The sequence below is a fragment of the Callospermophilus lateralis genome, chromosome 10 (genome assembly GCF_048772815.1).
Source record: "Callospermophilus lateralis isolate mCalLat2 chromosome 10, mCalLat2.hap1, whole genome shotgun sequence".
In the NCBI taxonomy this organism is placed as follows: Eukaryota; Metazoa; Chordata; class Mammalia; order Rodentia; family Sciuridae; genus Callospermophilus; species Callospermophilus lateralis.
This window is the reverse complement of record NC_135314.1, coordinates 37,129,563-37,155,950: the sequence shown is the minus strand read 5'-3', so window position 1 is coordinate 37,155,950 and position 26,388 is coordinate 37,129,563. Positions and strand designations below refer to the sequence as shown.

The 26,388-nt window shown below is 32.1% G+C and overlaps 2 protein-coding genes across 3 annotated transcripts in view; one reads left to right on the top strand and one right to left on the bottom strand.

Annotated features, from left to right (window-relative positions):
- Nucleotides 1-662: 662 nt before the first annotated feature.
- Pou1f1 (POU class 1 homeobox 1) lies at nucleotides 663-16,385 on the top strand. 2 transcript variants are annotated; one of them, XM_076868456.1, is made up of 6 exons: nucleotides 663-804; nucleotides 4,048-4,119; nucleotides 11,803-12,027; nucleotides 14,305-14,469; nucleotides 15,244-15,304; nucleotides 16,175-16,385. In XM_076868456.1, exons 1-6 carry the CDS (start codon nucleotides 663-665, stop codon nucleotides 16,383-16,385), a joined length of 876 nt encoding a protein of 291 aa, XP_076724571.1. The 2 variants fall into 2 exon arrangements, with proteins under 2 accessions (XP_076724571.1, XP_076724570.1); XM_076868455.1 differs by having other exon boundaries at nucleotides 3,970-4,119.
- Nucleotides 16,386-21,000: 4,615 nt separating this feature from the next.
- Chmp2b (charged multivesicular body protein 2B) overlaps nucleotides 21,001-26,388 on the bottom strand; it is a 32,375-nt gene continuing 26,987 nt past the window's right edge. Inside the window, exons 4-6 of the mRNA XM_076867621.2 lie at nucleotides 25,617-25,719; nucleotides 21,981-22,087; nucleotides 21,001-21,789 (exon numbers count right to left, since the gene is read on the bottom strand). Of these exons, the coding sequence (XP_076723736.1) occupies nucleotides 21,679-21,789; nucleotides 21,981-22,087; nucleotides 25,617-25,719 (321 nt within the window). The 3' untranslated portion in view covers nucleotides 21,001-21,678. The remainder of the gene's footprint in view (nucleotides 21,790-21,980; nucleotides 22,088-25,616; nucleotides 25,720-26,388) is intronic.

Genomic DNA, 26,388 nt, shown 5'->3' with positions numbered 1-26,388 from the left:
CTCTCTCTCTCTTTCAAAAAAATGTGCATTATTGTGTTTAAATTAGTAACAGCCAACTTATTCTTTCTCATATTTAGTTGCATCTGCTTTTCTCAGTAATTGTTCTCCAATAATATTTAAATATTCAAATTCTTAACATTACATAGTATGTATTTCTCTTGTTTCATGTTATTTTTCAGGTTTAATGATAATTTAGACAAAAAGGGGGGAAAATGTATAAATTGGTAATTATGTTTGCTAGTTGCCAAAAGACACCTACTATTTTTCAATTAATTGTAGCATTATTTCTTTGAGACACACTTTTTCAAAGTTCTTGAGTCCTCTCCAACATATCCAGATTACTAAAGTTGTCAGAGTTTCAGATTTCTCCCTTCGCATCAAGCTATCCCCCAGAACCAGCTTCCTTCTTGGGCATGGATATGTTTGGGTAAGAAAGGAAGACAGTTCAGGTTGATAAAGCAATACTCCTGGGAAAAGACTATTAACATGTATAAAGGGATTTCCTTGCAGTATAAATGCTAGCACGCGCCCTCCTGGTGCCTCAGAGCCTTCTTGATGTATATATGCAGGTAGGGAGAATTGAATCAGCCCTTTGATACAGTAATATAATAAAACTTTCATTTGGGGAGCAGCAGTTCTTATTTTTCTACTCTCTTGTGGGAATGAGTTGCCAATCTTTTACTCCGGCTGATACCTTTATACCTCTGAATTCTGACGCTTCTGCAACTCTGCCTCTGATAATGCATCACAGTGCTGCCGAGTGCCTACCAGTCTCCAACCATGCCACCAACGTGATGTCTACAGGTACTGACTCCTTTGACAGTTTCCATATGGCCAGGCCTAAAATTTTCCGAATGAATGCTTTGACTCTTGCTACTGAATAATCTCTTTGCTTCTTTTATATTTTCCCTTCAATTTAATTTGATTTGTTAAATATTAAACATATTTTAAAAAAACAAAATGCCTACAGACTTTTAAATGAAATATTAAGGAAATCATCTAGATTATTATTGATTTTATTACAATAAAGAAAATCTCTTTTAGACATGAAAGCAGTGGGCAGGATTTTTTTTTAATCTGAAAAATATTTGAGTGGAAACATTTATGTATAACAAAAAAATGAAGTGAGTATTCTAAAGTAGTTTAATATTTACTAGGTACTACTTCTTTTTATTAAAGATTTAGTTGGTTTTCAAATCACAGGTGGAACTGTTTAAAAGTCATAAACTTGATAGTAAATACAATTGAATAATTTCCAATGCCAACAACAGTAGATTTTAAGGAATAAAGTAATTAAATGTTTTAATAAACATGTCTTAAACATAATATAAAATCACTAGAATTAATCTAACATTTATAGTACATTAACTTAGTTAAATTTCCCAAGACTGAGCTCCACAGAGACTATATAAACAAGCTCTTATGATATTCTCATCTGTTTTAAATAGAATTTAAACTTGGGAATTTAATATTTTGTCTCCCCACAATCAGTCAAATATGTATGCTTTCTTACTGCATTAATTCCTCAATTAAATGGTAACAAACTGCTTCAAAGTTGATTTATTAGTGGATAAAGGTTTGAATAGAGTATATCTCTTCCATTAAGTAGCAATGCACTGTTCACTTTTTTTGTTCTAGATGTAATTTGCCTCACAGTTAAAAATAAAATAAAATTTTGTACATCCAGAATCAAAATTTGAGTTGATAAATATATGTTCTGTTTTTAAAGATGGAAGGTTTAACCTTCACTATAATTAGAGAGTTTCGAAACAAAAAATTTAGAAGAATTTTTAAAAATCTAGAGATTGGATACTTGGACTTTTATAAAATCACTCAATATAGGGTTTTTTTTTTCATCTAAAAAGGTTCCTATAATTAAACTAAAAAGACAATATTGGAAGTATCCTCAAACATATTTTTTTAAAAATAGAACCAAGTGTTTCCTATAATCATTTGTTATATTATATATATATATATATATATATATATATATATATAGAGAGAGAGAGAGAGAGAGAGAGAGAGAGAGAGTTATATACATATAATATTACATATATAGTTATATATACTTTTTACATAAACTATAAATCAATCTAAAAATTGCCATATAGTTAATCATATATTTTAAATAATAAATCATTTTACAGATTGAGTATAAGAACAATATATTGCTTCTTTTAACTACTTCTGTATGAAGAAGTATTAGTCAGCATGAAAATGAACTTTAGAATCGAGGTAGTGATCTAGCAAAGAGATCTAATTTTAAGCTCAAAACCCTACTGATTTGTTTGATTTTAGGCACAAGCAGAGATTTTTTTTTTTTTTTAGGAAAGCAGTCAAAAGGAAGGCGTATGGGCTTCTCAAGAGTAAGAAGCCTATTTATTTAAGAAACAAATACTAGAGCATTTAGTAAATGAGCTTATTCTTTACTCAACTTCATAAAACCAGAATAAAAAATAATTTAAAAGTTGAAAGTAAAAAAGTTTCATTCCAGCAAAAATGGTTAAAAAACCTTAAACTGTTTTAAATTGATTAATACTTTTTTTTTGGTGAAATTATATGTATCTAATTGTCTACGAATTGGAAAAACTGGTTTTAATTAGAAAATTGGGGTATTAAATGTGTTTATATTTATTTGTTTGATTTTTGAATACATAGTAAGATTTTGTTGTCATCTTTATATTGCAAAACAACTTCAGTTCTTTTGATGTCAGTTATAAAATGACTTTCAGACATTTAAAAAATTAAAGATTCTTCTATATTTAGACAAAATATATTTTTCTTTATGAATAGTCCTCAAGCCTTTAATCATTAGATCATATCTTAATATTTATTTTTTCCTATTTGGTACCAGGGATTGAACCCCAGTGTGCTTAACCACTGAGCCAAAGCCCAAGATTTAATTTTTATTTTTTAGACAGGGTATCGCTAAGCCCTTAAGGCCTCTTTAAGTTGCTAAGGTTGGTCTGAAATCGGCTATCCTTGTGCCTCAGCCTCCCAAGTTTCTGGGATTTACAGGTGTGTGCCACCATGCCCACAGTCAAAGGGAAAGAGTATGGGCCTTCTCTTTTCAAAGGATCTTAGTCCTATACTATACGATATCTCATTTATTCATGAGATTGGTTTATGTTATGATTATGAAAATCTTCCACCTTATCCAGAATATAAGGGAAAAGTGAGAAAATATATAAAGAAACATTGACAATTTAATATTTGATAGTTCTTGCTCTTTGTCAACTTGATTTATATTTAAAACTTGATAAAATTTCAGTAATTCAAATTTCCATTAAAATACACATTGATTCCATGAAGCATATATATAAATAAGATTATGTTTACACAGAGCTTTATGTATATCTTCAATTGACAATGAACTTATTTTCCAATTGACTTTATCATAGAAATGGTTGAATAAATGTGTGTGTAGAAAACCTGCATAAATACATCAAATCCATCATACCTTTTCACAGGTTTTGCTGAACACCCTGAAAGCAGGGATATTGTTACAGTTGTATGCACTGGCAGGATACTGTCATTTCCTCTTCTGTAAAAGGAAGTTGTTAGGAAAATAAGCAAACCTACAGACTATTCAAGAGTCAATTTCAGTATTTATTCTTACAGAGAAATATTTCTAGCACAACAATGTTAAGAGGCTATTCTTGGTTGTTGTAATATCTATGTTGGATGGAAACTCCTCCAAAAGCCAGGATTTACACTGACCCATCACCCCTTTGTGGGGTACTTGTAGCTATAGCACAGATCACAGGATAATTGATGAAAGTTATAGTTCACTCCAATGACTTAAGATCTCATTACTAGAAGTGAAGTTTGAGCCCTAATTTTGCCTACTCACTAAAAACTTCTCCCCAGTGAAAAGAAATTATTGGCATATAGCTTTAAGAATCGCATAAATGTGTATCTTTGAAATGAACTGAATGTGTCTTGAATCCTCATACATTTTCTTACCAGTCCCGTCTATTTTGTCTTTGATCCAAACTCCTAAATGTTCGTGCACATATTTCTCTGTGACAACGTTGGGAAATACAGCAACAGGACTTCATTATTCTGTTCCTTCCTGTCATTATGGAAACCAGCCGTCAACCTATGGAGTGATGGCAGGTAAGAAAAAATATCTTTGTATATGATATTGAATTGAGGTAAAATGATGAATTCTCTGATCTTTTGGGAATGGTGACCAGTACATAACATAAAATTCTTCTGATATCCTAACCTTGAAATTTACTGGTAAAATCACCACTTATTGAGATGTTCCCTAATCTTTGATGTCCTCAGAGATCATAGAGGTCATATCTGATTGCTCTATTCTATATACCCATAAACTGTTGTCCTTCTAAACTCTTATGTTTGCCTTGCATTTTTTAATTTGAAAATTAAAAAATCAAACTGCGAATTGACACCTGAGGCTATTGCGGGCTTGCCTTCAAAAGTTATACAGTAGCATTTAAATTTAAATGTAAATTAATTGAAATAAAGTAAAATTTAAAATCCAGTTCCCTCAGGTGCCCTAGCTACATTTTGGGTGCTCAGTTACCTCATGTGGCTATGGCTGCCATATCAGACATAAGAGATTTGTTGAACATCTCCCTCACCACAGTATTTCTTTTGAATTATTTGGTCCATAAAGATTAATAAGACACTGTCTGAAAGCTCACAGTAATCTTCCAGGACTTTCCTGATAGCTATTTGGGGCTTTGGCCACGCTTTCTGAGATGCTTAAGAGTCTTAACTGAGAATGAAATTAATTAAGTTACATACTTATCTCTTCTGGATAAGTAAAGTATCACCATTTCAAGCATAATTGCTGATTTACTTATGCTCATATGAACACATAGCATTTTTAAAATTTGAGTATTATTTATAGTATTTGGGTTCATTTTGGCAAAATTATATGTGCAAGCAATTTGATTTCAATCCTCATTCAGTGCCCATTCCCTGCCCTCTTCTTCCCCCATTCTGCCTCCTTTCCTCTATCCATCTTCCTCTCACTCCTTTATTTATTTACTTTTGATTGGAATTTTCTACAAATATGTACAGGTGAAATTCTTCTTGGTACATTTACATTTTTATGTAACACATTATTGTTAAATTCATTCTATATTTTTACCCTTTTCCCTTCTTTCCTCCCTCTCTCCCTCTGGTTCTCCTACTCCACTGGTTTACCTTATATCTTCATAATATCTGATCCCTTCCCTCACCACTTTCCTTCCCTTACTTTGCTAGAAGTGGATGGAAATGGGAAAAAAATCATGCTAAGTGAAATAAGCCATATTCAATACTCAAGAGTCAAATGTTTTCTCTCATATTAGGAAGAAAACATTTGACTCTTGATTATTGAATCTGGCTTATTTCACTTAGCATGATTTTTTTTTCCAATTTCCATCCATTAACCAACAACTGTCATTATTTTATACTTCTTTATGGTTAAGTAGAACTCCATTGTGTATATACCATAATTTCTTGATCCATTCATCTGTTGATGGGCATCTGGATTTATTTAATAATTTTTCTATTATAAGTTGTGCTGCTATAAATACTAAAGTGTCTGCATCACTGTAGTATGCCAATTTTAGGTCTTTTGGATAAATACTGAGGAATGGGATAGGTGGTTCATATGGTGGTTCCATTCCTCAGTTTTGAGGAGTCTCCACACTACTTTCCATAGTGGTTGTACTAATTTGCAATCCCACCAGCAATGTATGAGTGTACTTTACCCCACATCCTCACCAGAATTTATTATTGTTCCTTTTAAACTTGACAATTCAAATTCTGACTGAGAAGAAATATTAGTGTAGTTTTGACTTGCATTTTCCTGATCCATAGCATAGACTTTAAGGAAGGTAAAAAATCTGGATAAGAGATCTCCTCATGAAAAAACTCATTGCTCATTTTAGGGCATGAGCAGATAAAAGATTTTAATTGATTAATACAGTACACAATTTGTTGTGCACAAATTTTTATTTGTTGTTTATTTTGTAAACAAATTTGTTAATCTTCTATGTTTATTTCTATAGCAGGAAAAGAACTCTCATCAGTTATATTAAACAAAGACTCTGTGTGTGTGTGTGTGTGTGTGTGTGTGTGTGTGTGTGTATGTGTGTGTGTGTATGTATGTGAGAGAGAGATGACACTGAGAAATTTTGGATGAAGGAATCATATATTTAACTTTTAAATCTCTTTTAACTTATGTTTCATTATAATCTAGATAAAATTTGAAATGAAGAAAAATCAATTTATGCCTATAATTTTTAAATAAAAAGAAATAATTTAATCCTCTATTCTTGAATTTCTTAAAACATCTTAGTTTAAGTCTCAAAAACAGTTAAAACTTTAAAGTATTTCAGAAAAAGGTTAGTTTTTGTTTTTTTTTACATTCTGTCATATAACATTTCAAATATACTAGTGTCCTCACTTTTATGGTAAAATGAAGCCTGATATGATTTCTAATAATTCAGAAATAGGGAAAGCCAAAGATACTCTTTGTCTTTGAGAACTGACTACTTATGACCCATGTCCTAAGTTAATCAGTGTTCACAGGTGATCAGAACAACCCTCCTCAGGGATGAACTACTCCCCATTATAAAACAAATCTGTGCATTAAGCTACTGCATTTGCAGGTGGAACGCGTTCTTTTGTCTTACAATATTTTGATTATTTAGACAGGAAATGACAAGCACATAGCTAGGTGCTGCTGTCTCTTGGAGGAAAGTTCATTGCCAGTGACTTCTAAGAACCACGGGTTTATTACCTTTCGTTTCTCTCTTATTCCAGCACAGAGGCAATCTCTGCCCCTGTTAGAAGACAGCACAAATGAAAAATCGGCCACAGACCAGTAGCCAATAGTCTCTTGCCTTAATACCTTCAGCTCCTTAATGATACCTCTTCCCTTCCACCACATCAAAGACGGCCACGGCTGGCCCAATGGGTTTGCAGCTGGCCTCAGAATCCTAACATCCATACTGTTCCTGGGACTGGAGCCAACAAACTGGGTTCACAGTAAAAGTCCACAGGCAGTTCAGGTTTTGTGGGTACAAGCAGACAGTCAACAAACCCTCTTTCACTAATCCCTTCTTCATCACAATTAAAAAGGAAAAGCCCCGGCTTAGTGTCAATAAGAGCAAAAATGTTAATTTCAGGTATCATTGTGACATTAAAATTATTTTTTTCACTGAATGAAAAACTCACTATGGCAAGCATACAGTTGTATTTGAATATTTCTGAGAGAGATATCATTAAAATGTGATATGCTTTATAATTTGTCAGAAAGTCTGTATTTTGACATTATATCCACCATTAGCATTTTCTTCATGGCAGATTAAACCTTAAAGAATCTATATTTTCATGCCTTCATTCTCAGAGAAGCAGCACAAATTGAGTCATAAAATACAGGAATTCATAAATAAGAAAAAAAGATATAAAATACATAATAGAAATCTGGTTGTTATTTGAATTTTCTGAAGCATTAGAAGGTGTGAATCAGCTACTTTCTCCCAATCCACAGACGCATCTTATCAACAACAAAGACAGATTGTGTCACATGCTTTGCATGAAAATGAAGCTCCAGAAATAATTACATTTCAAAGGATATGAAATTACTATTTTAATTTATTTATTTTATTACCTATACTCTGATGCTTTCATTTGAGCATTTTATTAAATTAGCTCACAGGAAGGGAAGAGCTACAGCTAATACTTTGTTAGTTTAGTATGGGGGATTTTAATCATCAGATGAATCCATTGTACCTCCTCGTTCAGGCATAGGCATAAACAGAATGACTAATTGGGAGCAAAAGCCACACCATTAACTAATTACTAACCTTGTTCAAGTCACATAGCACCTCTGAGTTTCAATCTTTCCACATCTATAAATCTAGCAGCAAAATTTGTACCCGACTCAACCTGCTTTCTGTTTTGATCTCTTCATATATTCTTGTTGCTAAAATTCCTTCTTCTGTTCCTTCACTTCTAACAATTTAGATAATTCAACAATCTACAGTGCAAATAACAGGAAACAGAGAAATAAAAATGCTACTCCAATCTTTTCTAGATTAGCACAGAACGAAATATTAACAAAAATCCTTAACACTGATTCTTGGGTATCTGAGATTGTTTGTGTTCTCCAGTTTCTAAAGCAGAGTTTTAAAATTTAGCACAGTGGGATGTCACTCCTTCTTAGGAATTGAAGCAAATCAGCCTCCTGACACTAAATATTAACTGTAGCTTGGATATAAGATGCAATGGAGAACCAAGAACTGGCATGATAGTTCTTGTTTTAAAGTTTAATTTTAAGAAGGAAGAAAGAAATATGCTCAGGAATTAACCAAAAGGATGAATATCCATCCTCTTTTGATGAGAAGTGGATAATAAGGGAAAGGATTATTATGAGTGAAAATGTCCTCCTCCGGACCTGAATTAATACAAGGGGCACCCAAAATTACTTCCACCAATGAGATGGGGGGAAAAAAGTCTACTTTCAAGTCCATCTCTTCATTAAAAAAAAAAAAAAAAAAAAGATTTTTAAATTTCTTTGTCCAGTCTGTTCTTTCCTCTCTCCCTCTTACCTCCTTCCATTGCTCCACTCCTCTTTCATTTTGTTTTACCCTAAAGTGTTTCTATGGTTGTTCAGAATTATCCACTGTGAGGGAAGGAATAGTTCCAACGTCTTTTGCCTCTCAACCAATCACAAAAGGTCTTTCAGTAGCAGTAATGTGAAGTATTTTCCCTTTTAGACTACAAATTTTTGACCTTTTCCTGTCAGGAGCCAGACAGTAAATATCTTATGCTCTATAGACTGTTGCAACTGCTTGATTTCGTCATTGTAGCAAGAAATCAGTCCCAAGCTACATGGTCATGGCTATGTTCCAATTAAACTTAATTTACAAAAACTGGCAGTAGACTGTGTTGCAAACAGTTGCATTCACCAGTGCAATAAAGATGAAAAGATCATAATTGGGATTTATGATTTGCTTTCAATTTTTATGCATGGGGGAAAAAGATGGAATAAATAGAAATATTCAAATACATATTTTCATGCATTTCTATGGCTAAGTAGTAAGGCACCAAGCCCATAACCTGAGAAGTTGTCAGCTAGCCACATATTGCAGAGGACAATTTGCCCCATGCCATGGTACAGAATCACTACCTTGCAAGGCAAGCCCTACCTCTGTCCTCCACTGCCTGCTTTAAAAGAGTTACCTCTATCCTTCACCTCTGCCATCCAGAATTACATACAGAACAAATCAGAAGGGCTGTGGTGGCTTAATCTGCAATGTGAAGACATATTTAGGCTGTGGAGAGGATGAGAATGGGTCCAAATTATTCAAATGTGTGCTTGTCTAGTGCATACTCTCTTTAGACCCTTTATCTAAAGACACAATGTTGCTTTACAAATGTTTCCCAAAATGTGAGATTTGCTGCATAAGAATAGCACATCTTTTACTTTCTTTCTGTTTTTCTTCCTCAGTAATCCAGACTCAAAAAAGATTTGAAAAATTTCTTGCCACATATTCCATACCAATTACTCCCCACTTTCCTTAAGTAGAGAAACACTTGCTATAAATGGCACTTTGGTTGTACTTGCAACTACTATGCTGAATTGTGTGAGGTTAGTTCTAAGAAAACTGTTAGACTGCAGATAATTGTGGAAACTTTTATATAACATAGAATAAAAATGTATTGCACATCATGTCTTTATTCTTACTTTGGATGCCAAACTTGAAACATAGTATTTCTTGTACACATTTCTTGGAATTTGTTAAAATTTATTTTCTAAGTGTCCACTTCTTTGCAATATTTATAATGTATAAACTACTTTTGAATATTCCTGGAAATAGGGATAATACACTTTTTTAATTAATTAATTTTTTTGTCAGAAAGCTTTTGCTTAATGTAGCCAAATGTGTTTAAATGCAGGAAAAACCTTTAAAGGAAAGTCATTTAACTTACCTGAGTGCATACAGTTTGGAAGATAAACTAGGTAATTGTCTTGATGTAGTTTATTTGAGTGCTTAGTGGAATTCTGTTCTATTTACTATTGAATAGTTCATTGTGGCACTTGAAAATTATTTAATTTCTTCTTAAATTTCCTAGATTTTAAATTTGGGGGGAAAATACATATTCTAACTCATTCGTTTGTGTAAGAATGAGGAACATTACCATGAGAAATAAGCCTTAAGTGTTGCATAGAGGATTTGCAGTAGTAAATGATTCTGATCTGAAAGACAAATTGAAAATAGTAATCAAAATTGCTAACAGATTCAGACCTTATGGTATGCTTATGTAGAAGATACACAACAATTTAACTGGATAATTTTGGTTTGTAAATGCACACATTTTTCAAGACAAAACTAGTGTCTTCCAAATATTTTTCATACATATGAAGCAACCAAATTTATTTAATATCATTTTATTTAATCTCTCATTAGTATCTTTAATTTTCATTAGGAAATGATATATTCTACTGGATAAGGGTGCACTTTATAATTACATGTTCTCATATAAATAAGTCAACACTTTGCTTAGTGATAATTTTATTCATTACATACTGATATATTAATCAAAGATTTATTTTTTACATTATTACTCATGTCCGCTTTGTGAATATGTTTATGGGTTTATGGATTTTGTAAGGAGCATGAAGCCTTGATATATATTTCCACTGTTTTCAAGAATAATTATTGCACATATTTTATAATAATTTGTTTTTAAGTATTTGTACTTACAAGTTACTCAATATTTTTGTACCAAAATATCTTGGTTATACATGTCATTTAAAATAAACAGAAATGAAATCTTTATAAAATAGTAATGTACCAATGAAGAAAGATTTTAAAAAGAATGTTGGAACTAGTCTTATATGCCATACTGTCACCTATGCTCCTATAGGGAGATAGATTCCTTTTTTCCTAATGAGGAATGGAGTTGGACAGCATTTTCTAAAATATCAGAACAGTGTATCATATTTGTTATCATTTAACAAACTAATCAATAGTTCATCATTTATGAGTGATTACCTTTAATATCTAGAATTGTATCTCCCTTGCCATTTGTTTTTGATTTTCCTTAAATAATCACCAAGAAGTTATTCCATTCTATTACATATTTTCTAGAAAGTTTGTTGACAACTTTTTAATAGAACTTGTAAAATCACCCTTTGTTGGACTGTTCATTCCTAAAATCTACTTAAACATAATAATGTATTTTAAGTTCTCATAATTTCTTTTACCTGTTTTTGTTTTTTAAAAAATATGATTATTTCCCAATTGAAATTAAACATTTACTAATTCTTTAAAAAGTGTAACTTATTAATATTGTAAAATCAATTTCCCAGTCACAAGAAAACTTGTTCAAAATGATTGGTGCCTCAAAATGATTGGTGCCTCAATTTTACCCAGCACTAAAGATTATTTGTCCAATTAATTAAGAGAACAGAGGTACAAACTCAGATTCTCAGGAATAGGTGGTAAGAGAGAGAAGGGCAAAAAATATTGACAATCTTAAACTTCTGAGAGAATTGTAAAATATTTCTATTTTAATTATTTGCAGTCTCTTGCTACTTGCCTGTGACATTATTTCTGTTTTTGCTGCTCTGGAGAAGGTGAAGATAAATAATTTCATTTCTACTGAGTTACTGTGACTCCTACTTTGGGAGACTGGATGTAAGGTAACCTTGAGGAATTGAGACTGGCCAGGGAAGAATAAGGGGTTCTAAAAGGCAAGACCCTGGCTTGTGTGAAAACAAGGGGTAATAACCAATGGCCTGTGCTTTCCTCTGTTTGCTCACAGGTAGTTTAACTCCTTGCCTTTACAAGTTTCCTGATCACACCCTGGGTCATGGGTTTCCTGCCCTCCACCAGCCTCTCTTGGCAGAGGACACCACAGTCGCTGAATTCAAGCAAGAACTCAGGCGGAAGAGCAAACTGGTTGAAGAACCAATAGACATGGATTCTCCAGAAATTCGAGAGCTTGAAAAGTTTGCCAATGAATTTAAAGTGAGGAGAATTAAGTTAGGTATGTGTTAAGAGCAAGGATTGTTAATATGACAATCCTACTCTGTCACTGTGAAATTTCTTATGCTCTGTTCAAAAGTCTAAGACAGTTCTCATTGTACATCTCTCCTGCAGATTTCAGTTAGTCAAACTATGAAAATCTACAAAAAACATTATTTCCATGTAAATCCTTAATAGCCAAAAAAACGTGTTTTTCTTTAATTTGTTTGTTTGGATTTTGTTGTTGTTGTTGTTTGTTTTTTAAGTAAAGGTACTGTTTTAAAACTTATCTAAAAGATAAGATTAGTTTGGGAGTGCCCTTTTAATCTATATTTTATGTGAACTTTTGAATAGACCATACATTCACATGATTAAAAATTTCTGTTTAACAATGTTGTTAGTTTCTCCTGTATTTTTCCAGATATCTTGTGCATATATAAATTAGCACATATTCTTTGATGCAGTTTTATTTGGAAGAGTTTTGAGTTTTTTAGAGCTTTTTTCCTTGTATGGATCTGTTGACTTCCATTTTATAAAATATACTACAATGTATTCTACAAATCCTCTTCTGGTATAATTTAGGTTTCTTATCATCTGCTGTCAAAAACAATGCCTAACTTTAACAATGCCCACAGTTCTAACTGTAAATATGCATATAAATATATACATAAGAAAAATGTACAAAGGGACTTTGCTGATTAAAAATTTTACTTGTAATAGATCTTTGTTGAACTAGTCTCCACAGAAATTGTACCAAATTTTACTACCACCAATAGTCTGTTTTGCCACCCTCACAATATAAGAAAATAGATATTAGGTGTTTTTTTTTTTTTCTTATTTCTTTTTGTTTTGTCTTTAATGGTATATCCTCAGCATCTAGAACACTGACAAGAATATAAAGTCAATAGTGGTTGAAAAATATGTTATTAATCTTTTATATCTTTCAAAACAAATAAGTAAAAATGATATCTCATGGTATTTCCCCCCACCCTTCTGTTTTTACAATGCTGGCGGTGGGTGGGGTGGGGGTGGGGGAGGAGTTGTACATGCTAGGCAAGCTCTCTACCACTGAGCTACATCCCCAATCCCTCTCATTTTAGTTTCATTTCAAATTTCTCCTTTGAGAGAGGCGTATTCTTTTACATATTTAATGCTCATTTGTATTTTGTTTTCTGGTGACAGTCTATTCAGAGCTATTGTTCATTTTCTATTGAAAAGTGTTTTTAACATAACAGCTATAACAATTAATTGTCATTAAAATTCATGAAATAGTTTATTTTAAAAAGTAGAATGAAATGACAGTTTGAACCGCTGAACTTGTGAAATGAATCCGAGAATTTTATAATGATACTTATTGATGGCATCATATGTAGTCACTTTATAGGTATAGGTATATAGCTTTAGGCCCTGAAAATAATATGTAGTTTCTAATGTAATAAACATAGCAGTAGAAATCTTTATGACATTCATTTTCAGTCTTCTGTTTGTATTGCTGTGAATGTTTCAAATTACATGTTGATGGTTTATTTTAGCTTGTATTCTAGAAATGTTTGGGACAGTCAATAAGGATCTTTTGCTTGGAGACAGAAACATTACCAAACAATATAATAAATGTGCTTGGATGTATGCATACACTGTATGATCATAACCTCATTATAGACATATTTTTAGAGAAAGTATACATATTTCTTAGTTTTATTTGGTACTTTTCAACAATATAGTTTAATATTTCACTCATATTTGGAGTTAAAATACCTATAACATATTTTATGCATTATACTTGATATATTAATGTTTTTCATCATATATCATCATATATTTAATAATTATGATAAAAGATAAGAATATTTTTCTTATAAATTATTTATAATTCATCCATCCAACTTGACTAAATATTACAAATGGTAGATGTTCCCATATGAATTTTTAAAATTTTTTTTTAGTCATAGATGGACACAATATCTTTATCTATTTATTTTTATGCGGTGCTGAGGATCAAACCCAGTGCCTCACACATGCCAGGCAGGCACTCTATCACTGAGCGATAGCCCCAGCCCAGCCCCATATAAAATTTTTTGACTTTTAGAAAAAAAGTAATTCATTAATTAACAAGGAATATTTTTTGAAGTACTGGACAATCCTATACTGATCCTTACTAAATAATTCTAAATTGTCAAAAATATATTATTTTTAAAAAGTAATAGTTGGCAAAGAAAGATGCACAAATATTTGTGATAATGAACCAAAACTGATGCTTTTTAAAAAGCTGAAGCTAATGATCTTTATTGCCCTTTCACAGGATACACCCAAACAAATGTTGGGGAAGCCCTGGCAGCTGTGCATGGCTCTGAATTCAGTCAGACAACCATCTGCAGATTTGAAAACCTACAACTCAGTTTTAAAAATGCATGCAAACTAAAAGCAATATTATCAAAATGGCTGGAGGAAGCTGAGCAAGTAGGAGGTACTAAAGCTAAATCCCTGAAGACTGTGCTGAGTTTTAATCTGAAGTATTTACTGCAAGTGGAAGGATTAATGCTAAAGCAAGAGGCTTGAGGTTTTCCTCCCCTTTTCTCTTTGAGATGAAAAGTAAACATCTTGTTACATCACAAAAAGAGACAGGAAGGAAGGGAGGAGTAAAGGAAGGAAGGAGGGAAAGAAGGAAAGAAGAAGGGGAAGAACAGTGCAAAGAAAGTATAGAAGTCAATTTATTGAAGACAGAATAAGCTATATAAGGAAAACTTTTAGATGATGTGACATCAGAACGAAGTGGTAAAATATCTGAACACACCCAGATGTTTTACCTCTGTGCTCCACTGACTTAACAGTACATGAATACCTTTACAACCTAAAATTGGTATATGCAGAGCATTTGTACACACCAGTCTTCCAAATAAATAACAAGGAATTTCTCAATGAGTAATTTAACATTTTTAACACCCACTAATGTCAATGCTGGATATAGAGCAACGTTTGAATATACTTATAGCAATGTTTGAAGAAAAGTAAGGTGGGGATATGATTTTCAAAAAAATTATATTTGCAAAGTTACTATTTGTTTCAACTTTTTTTAAAAAAATGGAATGTAAAATAAAATGGCAAAGACTGCAAAAATTGAAGACAAAAATGAAAAGTAATTTTATTTTTCATTGCTTCATGAAGAAAATAAGAAATCCAAATATGATAGTTATTTTCTTTTAAATTGACTTTGTAATTATCTCTCTCTTCCACATTATAGCTTTGTACAATGAAAAAGTGGGAGCAAATGAAAGGAAAAGGAAACGGAGAACAACTATAAGGTATTCCTTTGCAATATTATTATAGGGAAAAAAGATACTTTACAAATGGAATCATCATTTTAATATAATGTAGGCACAACATAACATACATATAAAATAAATAAAGTTGACTGAAGGAAAAAAGATAGATTATAAAACAATTTAAAAACTTAATAGTGAGCAATAGAGAGCTGGTAATTTTAACAGTTCATGAAAAATATATATTGTTTGATTAAAAAACATTTTGGTTTCAGAATTTTTGGATAAAAACAAAAACCAAATAATCACTTCTAAGAAAGTTCTAAGAGAACTTTTGTAGAAAATGTACTTGCTCTGATAGGACAGTTTCTATCTGTCTAAAAATAACAAAACTAGCCATTTCAGTGTATTTCAGTCTAGTATTTCCATCTTTAACATTGTATATGACATCTTGCATTTCAACCCCCAAAGTTTTTTTTTTATTTTTTGTAATTTATGTGGGGCACACATATAGAAAATGATAGAAGACAGGTTTTGCTTCCATTGGTTAGTTGTTCACAAGATATTTTGTTTATTAAAAATAACCCAAACAATTTGGAGAAGGAGGGGGATATTTACAAATGCCTATTGTTCATTTTCTTTTTCAAGATTTTGGTGCCCTCCTGTGGCAATAAATGGAACAAACATAGAAAAGCTGGGACCCTCATTTATTTTTTCCTGTGGCATCAGTAATGCTCTCTGGAATACAATAAACAACTAAATGTTAACAAAATGTATTTTGTATTTACAAGTGTTTAACCTTATTGTTCTTTTTTCATATCAATATGTAAGAAATTCAACTTGATTTTGTTCTTCCAAAAAATTCACTAAAATCAACATAATCTCACTCTCACCCCTACTGCTCCATCCCAGTATTGCTGCTAAAGATGCTCTGGAGAGACACTTTGGAGAACAGAATAAGCCTTCCTCTCAGGAGATCATGCGGATGGCTGAAGAACTGAATCTTGAGAAAGAAGTAGTAAGAGTTTGGTTTTGCAACCGAAGGCAGAGAGAAAAGAGGGTAAAGACAAGTCTGAATCAAAGTCTATTTTCTGTTTCTAAGGAGCATCTTGAGTGCAGATAAGAGTTCCTATTGTGTGACAGCCATTTTTTCCTTACTATTTTTCATTTTGTTCTCTTTCCCAACAAAAATAGAAATTAGGTACGTGGTTGACTTCAAATTTATTTTATATCAATAACTTATGCAGTTTTTTTTAATGAATTCAACAATTTAAATTATATTATTTTCTTTAAAATAATTATTCTCAGAAGCTACAATGTACGTTGTAAACAAAAGATACTAATAGAAAAAAAATGAGACTGCACACACACATAGACATCAGTTTGTATGTTTTTTGTTTGTTTTAGTTTGAAACTTTTATTAAGCCAGGTTATTAGCTTTGTAATTTTTAATTGGTAATATATGTAAGGAATATGATCAGGGAAGAGCCAATTAGAAGATTCATTAACATTGATTAATGAATTGGTTCTGCTGATCAGCAGAGATGTCTTAGAATTTTATTACTCCATGTAGGAATAAATTCAATCAGAACTGATGCCTTTGAATCTAATATTTATGGCATAGAGCCCATATAAGTCCTTCAAAAGAGATGTATAGAAACACTATGTAAAACCTTTTGATTTTCCCCAAACATTGGCTTTTTGATGTTCAGCTACAGAAAATACATGGGCTAGGAGTGTTGCTCAGTGATAGAACACTTGCCTAGCATAATAGGCTCTGGGTTTGATCCCCAGCACTGCCAATTTTTTTTTTCTGTTTATGTGTATGTGTGTGTGTGTGTGTGTGTGTGTGTGTGTGTGTGTGTGTGTATACATTTTTAAGCTATATATAATTGAGCCCCAAACCATTAGTCTGTAAGCTGCAACAGGGCAGTGAAGGTATCTGGCTTGTTTGCAGTTATTTCTCCAGTGCTTGGAAGGTGTTTGCTAATAATAGCATGTAATGTTTGTTAATAAAGGGATGTACTGTTAACAATGGCTACAAACATGAAGGGTGCTGTCTAATTTAAAAACTAAATCTATTTTTGAGAGCTCACAATCCTGAACATCATCAGGGATCCTATAAAAAAGACAGTCAATTGGTTAGAATCTGATTTATTATTAATAACAAAGTTTGATATTTGAGCTTTTCAGTTCTAGTAATTGTATCTCAAAGAAGACATTTATTTAACTTTTAAAAATAAACTTCTTTGAACTTGAAAGTAGAAGCAAACTGTAATATAATATAAATCTAGAATAGTCCATTTTGGGGACATTTTGAATGTCTGCTGGCAATGTTACCTAACTTATTTTATATAACAATCTGGAAATTGTTGACATAGAATGCTTACTTAATAAATTATTCTGTACAGCCTCCTATTTTTATATTATTAATCACTTAGAATAAGATCCTTTTATAGCTCATATATGTATATGCACAAATAATCCATAACCTTAATCTTACTAATAAACATAGATATGTTACCAAGAAGTTTTTGCATTTTAATTATAGATCTGCTGGTAACTTATGATCCAACCCAGCTGAAACATACATTTAGCACCTTATAAGTGTTAGATTTTATACTTTCATTCAAGAGTAAATTCCAAATTATTCATCCCTAAAGGTATTTTCTTTGTAGGTAATTCAGTATTTGTCACCTATGTAAAAACCACATAGAGGAAGAGATTCTATAGTTTTCAAAAGAATCATCATATGTATATATGAACACATATATACATGCAAAATTACATATATGTATTTTGAAAACTTAAAATAGAATCAATATAATGCAATATGAAACTAGATCAGTGTTTTTGCATTTTAATTATAGATCTGCTGGTAATATTTAACATGACTTACTTTATATAATATAAACAAGATTTTATACACATCCACCCACACCCACTTTCTAATCATAAATTCATCCATAAGATCATACTTTTCAAATTAAGGTAGAACCAGCACTGTGAACTAATTTTTACCACTCCCCCCCCCCCAAAAAAAATGTAATTACCTTGAAGGAATACTTGGTATGTCTTTAGGAATTCAGTGCATTCATCCATTAAAATAGAAAGGTCTGTTAATTATGCTGATACATTAAGCTTTACTTAGAGATGGTTGACAAACTGACTCATGTAACTTTCCATTTTTTGGAAAGGATTTATCTACTCAAAGAAATGTTTTTAGCATTGGGGGATGGGAAGGTGTGTGCATTTCAAGTCCTTGAGGGACCATGGAAGGTATTTTGGGGTGTCAGAAATCAGATTTCACAATTCACAATACTTAGGTTTGCTTTTTGAAAAAAATTTTATTTATTGTTTTTAGTTATACATGACAGGAACTCAATTCAATTGACTCAAGGAACTAGGGTTAGAAGAATGGCTGATAGAGAAGATATAAGAAGGCTGATCTTTTTCTGAGAAACTTTTCTGTGCAGAGTAGCGGCATCAAAGAAGAAAGTCACTCCTTTTCATACTGGGACAAATCTTGTTTTGACATAGAAGTATCTAAAATAGTGGAATATATTTAAATTAGGTCCACAAGCATCAGGCTAGAAGTGGGGCAAGTGAATGTAGGGAATGTACTTTTGGTCAAAGGGGGAGTACAGGCTCCTATTGGCATTCAAATGGGAGTAACAAAATATAAAATCACAGTGTGGGTCAAATAACACAAAGCTCATAGATGGCTGGCTTCCTACTCCCATTCTATAGTGTCAAACAACAGACACCAGAATGGCAATATGTAAATCAATGGTTCTGCAACTGATGTGATTCTGCAATCTGTATATGGGGTAAAAATGGGAGCTCATATCCCACTTGAATCAAAGTGTGAAATATGATATATCAAGAACTATGTAATGTTTTGAACAACCTACAATAAAAATTAATTTAAAAAAAAATAAAAAAATAAAAATAAAAAAAAAAAATCCTGAGGCCCTTTCCACTAGCTCCTGCCATATCCAGGCACTCATCTTAAGAGTATAAAGTACAGTCTGTGTAACACAATCATCCTGACAGATGGTCATTTTGTTTCCTAATACCAGGTGTTATCATCACGTCTACTGACATTTTCATACCCCCACATTCCAGTTCTCTGGTACTCTCAAATCTCCTCCATCCATGACATTTACATCTGGTAACAAAATGTGACATTGCACTGCCTCCCATTTGGTACCAGAGATTTTGCTGTTATTATTCTGCCCTCTCTATTGGCAACCCCTTGCAGCTTGAATATAAATGTTAAAAAAAAAAAAATCCTATTACCAAGTTACAGAGAACAGGGTTTAAGAAATAAATAAATAATCAACATTCATTAAGCTCAATCTATAAAAAAAAATCTTGCTCCTCAAACGTCCAAAAGGAACTTTCAATATTTCATAAAAGATAAGAGTAACATTACAAATTTATTGTGATCATAAATATGCCACCCAAAGCATTTTATATATGTAGCCAAGTCAGAATGGAGTATACTCTGTTTTGAGTCCAAAATTCTGTGGTATCCACATTTAACAGAAATGAAAGCAATCGCAAGAATTATGAGCTTAAATATAAAACTTAAAATTTAGTCCTTGGAAACTCCAGTAAGAGATTATCAGAATAATTTAACATGAAACCACCACTTCTTAGGCTTACTCCATTCACAAACATCAATCCTGTACCAAATGCTAATTCTTAAAAAGATAATTTGTTTTGTTGTGAAAATGTTATGTAGCAGTTTTCCACTTTCCTTCCAAAAAAATAATAAAAAGCACTCTTTTGAAAATTACCAAACATCATAAGAATTCTAATTTTAGCAGAAGCCAAAAACAGAGTAAAAGAGATTTTTTTAAAAAAGGATAACAGTAATAAATCTTTATTCAGTTTTTTTAACAAAATAGTTTAAAAAAACCAAAAGCCCCCACATGTAAACAAGAAATTAAAGTTAAATGGCATTATTATGTACATTCAAGAACCAAAACATGTTCTGGGTCAACATTCCATAATCCAGTAAATTGTTTTGACTCATCTCTCTTCAGGGAAATTGTGAATATGTTCTTAGTAAACACAGTATGATTGATGGATTCTAAACTTAGATGGCTTAGTTTTCTGTTCCTTCCACAATTCACACATTACATGTATACTAGTCCTAAAATGTGACTTTGCCAACATCAAGGCAAATACCCACCACCCCAAATCCACCAAGTTATACATAAACAACTCCAGAGTTTTTGTGGTAGGATGTGTCAGAATCCATATATTGTAACATTATTTTCAAAACTAACCAGATTGAAAATTCTAACTATTGTTCTCTTATTCTCTGTATACATAAAATACCATATCAATTACACCTCAGAGAATGCTAACATAGTAATACACATATAGGCAATCATTTCTGACAAAGTTGTTTATTTACCACCAACCCACCCAAAAAAAGTTAAGATTTTATTTTAAAAGTTTAGGTCAAGTATTGTCATAGTAGTTGTACAGTTGTACTTCATTAAGAATAATGCCTTCAATTTAGAGTATACATTAGAATATACATTAATTCAATTTAAATTAAACAGAAATTAAGTTACATGGAGGAAATCTCAGTTCTTGGAAGAAAGGCCAAAATATACTATGGATTACCATGAAGCATTATGAATTCAGTGTCTTTGTTTCTATTATATTTAATTCACTTTCATAAGGTTTAGAAGAGAGCCTGGAAAACTGTTACAAGAGGCCTCAATTTTTAGTTTAAAATGAAATTCTTTTCTGCCAGGTAAAATAATTTAAAGATGAGCACAATATGTTTGTGCTGTTTAAGGCAGGTCCCAAGCACATTTTGAAAGGTAATAAACTTACCAACTAGAATGTTCTCCCAAAGGAAAAAAAAAAAAAAAGGAAAGAAAACCTCATGGCAGTTTTAAGACAGATGTTGAAACAGCACTGTTCTTTTTGATCATTTAAAAATAATTTGGCAGATGAACTGCCTATGGTCATAACACATAATCATTACAAAAAACAAGCAACAGATACAGAATTAACGATATACTTTTAATATTTTTACAAGTCCCTTTCTAAGTTGGTGCCTAGTGGCATTTAACAAGAATTTTGTATTCAGTGTAAAAAGATTTAGAACATAAACAGACACTAATAGTTATAATTTCTCTATGCCATGCAGAAAAGAAATCCAGTTTTACACATCATCACTCCTAAATAGTTCTAATTAAAATTCAAACTGTTTCCATTTTTGCATCATTGTTATTCTTTGGCAAGACTCAAAATGGCCATGGGTTAGGAAACAACTGTTCACTCATGGTTTTCATTTTTGCAAAATAAATGTGTTTTTGTAAAAGGAATCTGCACTGTGCTTGTTTTATAATAAATCAGTACACAAAAATATCATGACTTTTTGATTAATCTACTCCTAAGGCTTTGAGTTGCCGTTCAATCTCTTCATCGGAGATTGTAGCCTTTGAAGTAGAGGCAGATGGTAAACTTCGGGCAGCTGATGGAGCTTTGGCCATCTATAATAAAAAAACAAAAAGAGAAAAAAAAATGTTCATTTGCAAACACTTAGGCAAGAACATAAAGATCAGCTGCAAAGTAATTTACTTTTGAAGCAAATATAAAAACATGTTAACACTAATGGACAACCTAAAACAATGAACAAAAGTGGCCAAAACTATTTTCATCTAAGAAAAGAAGATGTTCATACCTTTCCAGAGATTTCAATTCCAATTTCATCAAGAACTTGATTCACAATATCCTGGCTTTCTTCTTCATCATCAGAGCCATCAAAGATGTCATCAAGTGTGTCATTGACTTGGTGGAGGGAGGGGGAATAAAACAAAGCTGTTACTTTCAAACAGATTTCAGGACAGTTTCACATTTTTAGAAGATAGTCCAACTATGTGTACATATTTTTTACATTACAGAAGGCAAATTTAGGTCAACCAATGAAAGACAAAAGTCATTTTGAAATGTCAGTGAAGTATACTGATTAACACATTTCTAAACCACTAAATTTAGAATAATGTTCATAGCTAGAAAAATTATCCTATAACAAAATAGTTCTACTCTGATTTTTTTAAAAATCTTATCTTTAGGGCTGGTGACATAGCATAGTGATAGATTGCTTGCCTAATACATAAAGGCCCTAGCATGGCAAAAAAGAAAAAAAAATTAATAAAAACAATTATATCTTTAAACAAAACCCAGTGATATTCACAAGGCTTAAGGTCTTTAAATATGATCCACAAATTGTGAGCTGCTAGATGTTAAACCTAACCAGAAAAAAATATACAAGAATCAAAAAACCTGTTAGTATGTGGGTGACAATTTACTCTTTTTATACCTATATCATATTTTTCTATTTTTTAAGTATACTCTCAAGATATAGGCAGAATATTCTAAAAGGGTCAAAGGTTCAATAGTTTACTGAATTGGTCCAAAGAATAATGTCCAATTTAACATTTCAAAATTATTACTGCTGTAATCCTTGATTTTTTTTCCCTTCTCTGCATAAAAATATTTATCAAAAGCCTTCTACATAGAAGGCAGCATGCTGAGTTGAGGGGAAGGAATGTTTAAAGTCCTGGGATTATGTCTCATTTATCTTGATACTGGCATGTAGTACAAATACAATGGAAAACTGGAGAAAAATAAAGATCTTAGGTAGTTTATTATTGAGTAGGAAACAAAATACATTATAGTACATGGAGAAATAGATGCTTATATAGTTTCAGAGGGAAACTATACACATTCAGCTAAAAGGAATATGTGAATGACAATCTTAGAAGCATGCCTAAGGTTTGACCAAAAAGAGATACAGACGTGTGAAGCCGTCAGAACACATACAAAGAAGAGTAAATTTTTCAGTTTGATTGGGATTCAAGGTACATGAATAGAAAAGGGCAAGATGAAAAATATTGAAGTGGTGGGCCTCTAATAGTACTTCCCCTGAATAGAGGAAAGACAGGTAGTGTAGGCTGATCTTCTTGAAACCACCTTGATAAGTGGCTCTTGGTAAAAGACAAAATATCTGCTACTGAAACAATCCTCGTCTACTGAAACAATGCTCATAGCAGAATGTCCTCTAGGATAGTAATAGCGACAGACCTACAACCTGTGGGCTTATGATCCATGGATCCTGGAAAATGCCATATGACCATTAAACATCTGGGGAATTAACATGTTGGAGTTATTTCATAATCTAAATGCTCCTCTTCAACACAGGATGATAAGCAATTTTATCTGCTGCATTATCTATTATTCTATATGATTACTGATCAGAGATCTTGTGTCTAGATAGGAAAAATAGATACAGAGAATCATTTGTGATTCCAAATCTTTTCCCTGCTTGGGCTGTATTACTCTCAGCTGCTTATATCCTTGACATTAATAATAAAGCTTGATACTGGTTATGATTTCTGGTCTGTATGAACATGATTTGAAAAGCTGATTTTTTTGTGTGTGTTAATTCAACAGTATAAAATTGGATAAGGCTCAAAAGCTAATGGATAAGAAAAAAAGTCATAGACTATCATCTCTGAAGAAACAGAGTGAACATTTTTAAGACATGAATTAGTACCAGTTGTTCCTTTCAGTATCCATTCAACTTTTGGGAAAAGGTATTTTACTTCTCTGGAGTTCAATATTGTCACTGGGAAAATAAAAGAACTCACTGGAAAATTGGTTTTGATTTATGATTTATTATTTTGAGGGTGTTACTTTGTGATAAATAGGAAGTCATTGAAAGAATCTGTCAAGCATACCCTAGAGGTAAACTTCTTTGCTACCTGGATGGTGGGAAGTAATAGGGAATGGGAAGCCCAGGTCTGAGTTTTTAAGGGCCTGAATAAAGAAATGTTTGAAAAATAATGAAAAAAGGGATAGATGAGCACAAACACAGAAGTATAACCAGGGATTAACAGAGAAGAATCCTTTCAGAAAAGGCATGACAAAACTAATCAAAGATATAATGAAGATTTCCCAAAGACCTTGTTTCTAAAACTTGAATGTGGACAACTTTTGGAACAACATAGCAATAAATTCTCATTCAAAAAGATATATTCATTTCCACTTTCAATGTATCTTTGGTGAAAATTTTGTTAATGTACTTTATTTACTAATCTATTGAAAAAAAACCATAAATTACTGCTTTACTTTGTACTGATTTTCAAAGTACTAAAATACTAATGGAAACAACTGTGATAGATAAGATAGATAAATAAGGGCTTGATTATTTTCATTATAGCTTAATGGAAAAGTTAATTCCTCTAAGAGTTGCTCACACCTGTGTCATCACTGGAAATCACATGCAAATTTGTTAGATACTATGATCATTATATAAATGATAATTCTCTCAGTCATTAGACAATTACTGAAATGTTTCAAGAGCCTTGAAAAAAAAATTACATTTTCAAAGTAAAGGCATGAAGTACAAAATAAAAAAGGTCTGGACCTATCAAAGATACACACACAGTATCATTATACCCTTGGAAAAAATTTGATGCTCTGAAAAAAAATCCTACAGCAACAGTGAATATGAAAACCCTAGCAATTTAAATAAATACTGTTTTATACATCAAATGCTGTCAAACTAAAATGCTGGCAGATATGCAGAGCCAAACCAGCATATTCCTACATAGTTGTAAAATCACCAAGAAGTATTTTTCCAAAACAGTGGTGCACATTTTTGACATATGAGCAATGATTCAATATTGACCAGGGAGTTGTAAGGAGTTACTCATCCATTTTTGACAAAATAAAATTGGTGTGGTCTTTCTGTGAAGAATTTGGTACTATAAACCAAATGCCTCATAAAGCTTAGTCAATACTCTTAAGAAGATAAAAAAGCCACACATATATACACACATATACACTTACAAAGAAGAAAACTAAATATAAATGACATTCTGTGAAAGAAAAGAAAAAAAAAACGGTTCCATTAATTCTACCTCTAATATATATATATATATATCTCTCTTTTATGGTATGACAGAATTTATATAATTCTGAAACTACCTAACTTACCCAACACTTATTTTATTCACAATTTTTTGGGTATGATAATCAATAAAGTAAGACTGTTAAAGCCAATATATAATAGAAATATGGTCTGACATCTTATATTTATCCCTTAGTTATACATTAAGAGTTTTGTGCCTTGAACACTGCCAATATAAATGTATATTGAAGTTATGAAAATAAACATTTATATAGTTGCTCTATCATTCCTTGTTTCCTCATTTGTGCCTTCATGTATGAGAATATGAGACTGCTAGCAAATGCACCGGGCTAATTCAAAGATGAGAAAATTGTACATTTCATCATAACTTCTGAAACTTACTCATTTCTTCAGTCATTTCCATTTTCATGTTTTCCTTCTGGAAATTCTGCATTGTTTGTAATGTCTTTTGTGGATCCATTTTCTTGTTAACTGCCTGCATTGTCTGTAAATATATAAAAAGATTAATGTTAGCTACACAATTATGAAACTTTTACCATGGAGTGCCAGGCCACTGTGGTACATGTCCATAATCCCAGTGACTTGGAAGGCTGAGGCTGGAGGATCACAAGCTCAAGGCCAGCCTCAGCAAGGCCCTAAGCAATTTGGTGAGACCCTGTCTCAAAAAAACAACAACAACAACAAAAAAAAAAAAACAGTTGGGTTTGTAGCTCATTGGTAAAGCACCTCTAGTTTTTTGTTTTGTTTTGTTTTTTGAGAGAGAGAGAGAGAGAGAGAGAGAGAGAGAGAGAATTTTTTAATATTTATTTTTTAGTTTTCGGCGGACACAACATCTTTGTATGTGGTGCTGAGGATCGAACCCGGGCCGCACGCATGCCAGGCGAGCGTGCTACCACTTGAGCCACATCCCCAGCCCAGCACCTCTAGTTTTAATCCACCTCTAGTTTTTAATCCACAGTACCAAAAAAGAAAATTTTTACCATGAAATAAATCTAGGGAAAGCACATCATACAATCACATATACATAGGCTTTTAAAAAATACATACTCTGACATTCTAAAACAGTGTTTTCTATTCTAGAAAAAAAAAACGGAATAGTCATTTTAAAACCACGTTTAACATCTACATAATAAAGACCAGTGCAAACTACTTC

What these genes read in the sequence shown, in the direction of transcription:
- Pou1f1 (XM_076868455.1), top strand. Translation starts at nt 663, where the DNA reads ATGAGTTGCCAATCTTTTACTCCGGCTGATACCTTTATACCTCTGAAT. An exon ending in CACCAACGTGATGTCTACAG is followed by an intron (nt 805 to 3,969) that starts GTACTGACTCCT and finishes TTTTCTTACCAG; the next exon opens with TCCCGTCTATTTTGTCTTTG. An exon ending in AACCTATGGAGTGATGGCAG is followed by an intron (nt 4,120 to 11,802) that starts GTAAGAAAAAAT and finishes GTTTGCTCACAG; the next exon opens with GTAGTTTAACTCCTTGCCTT.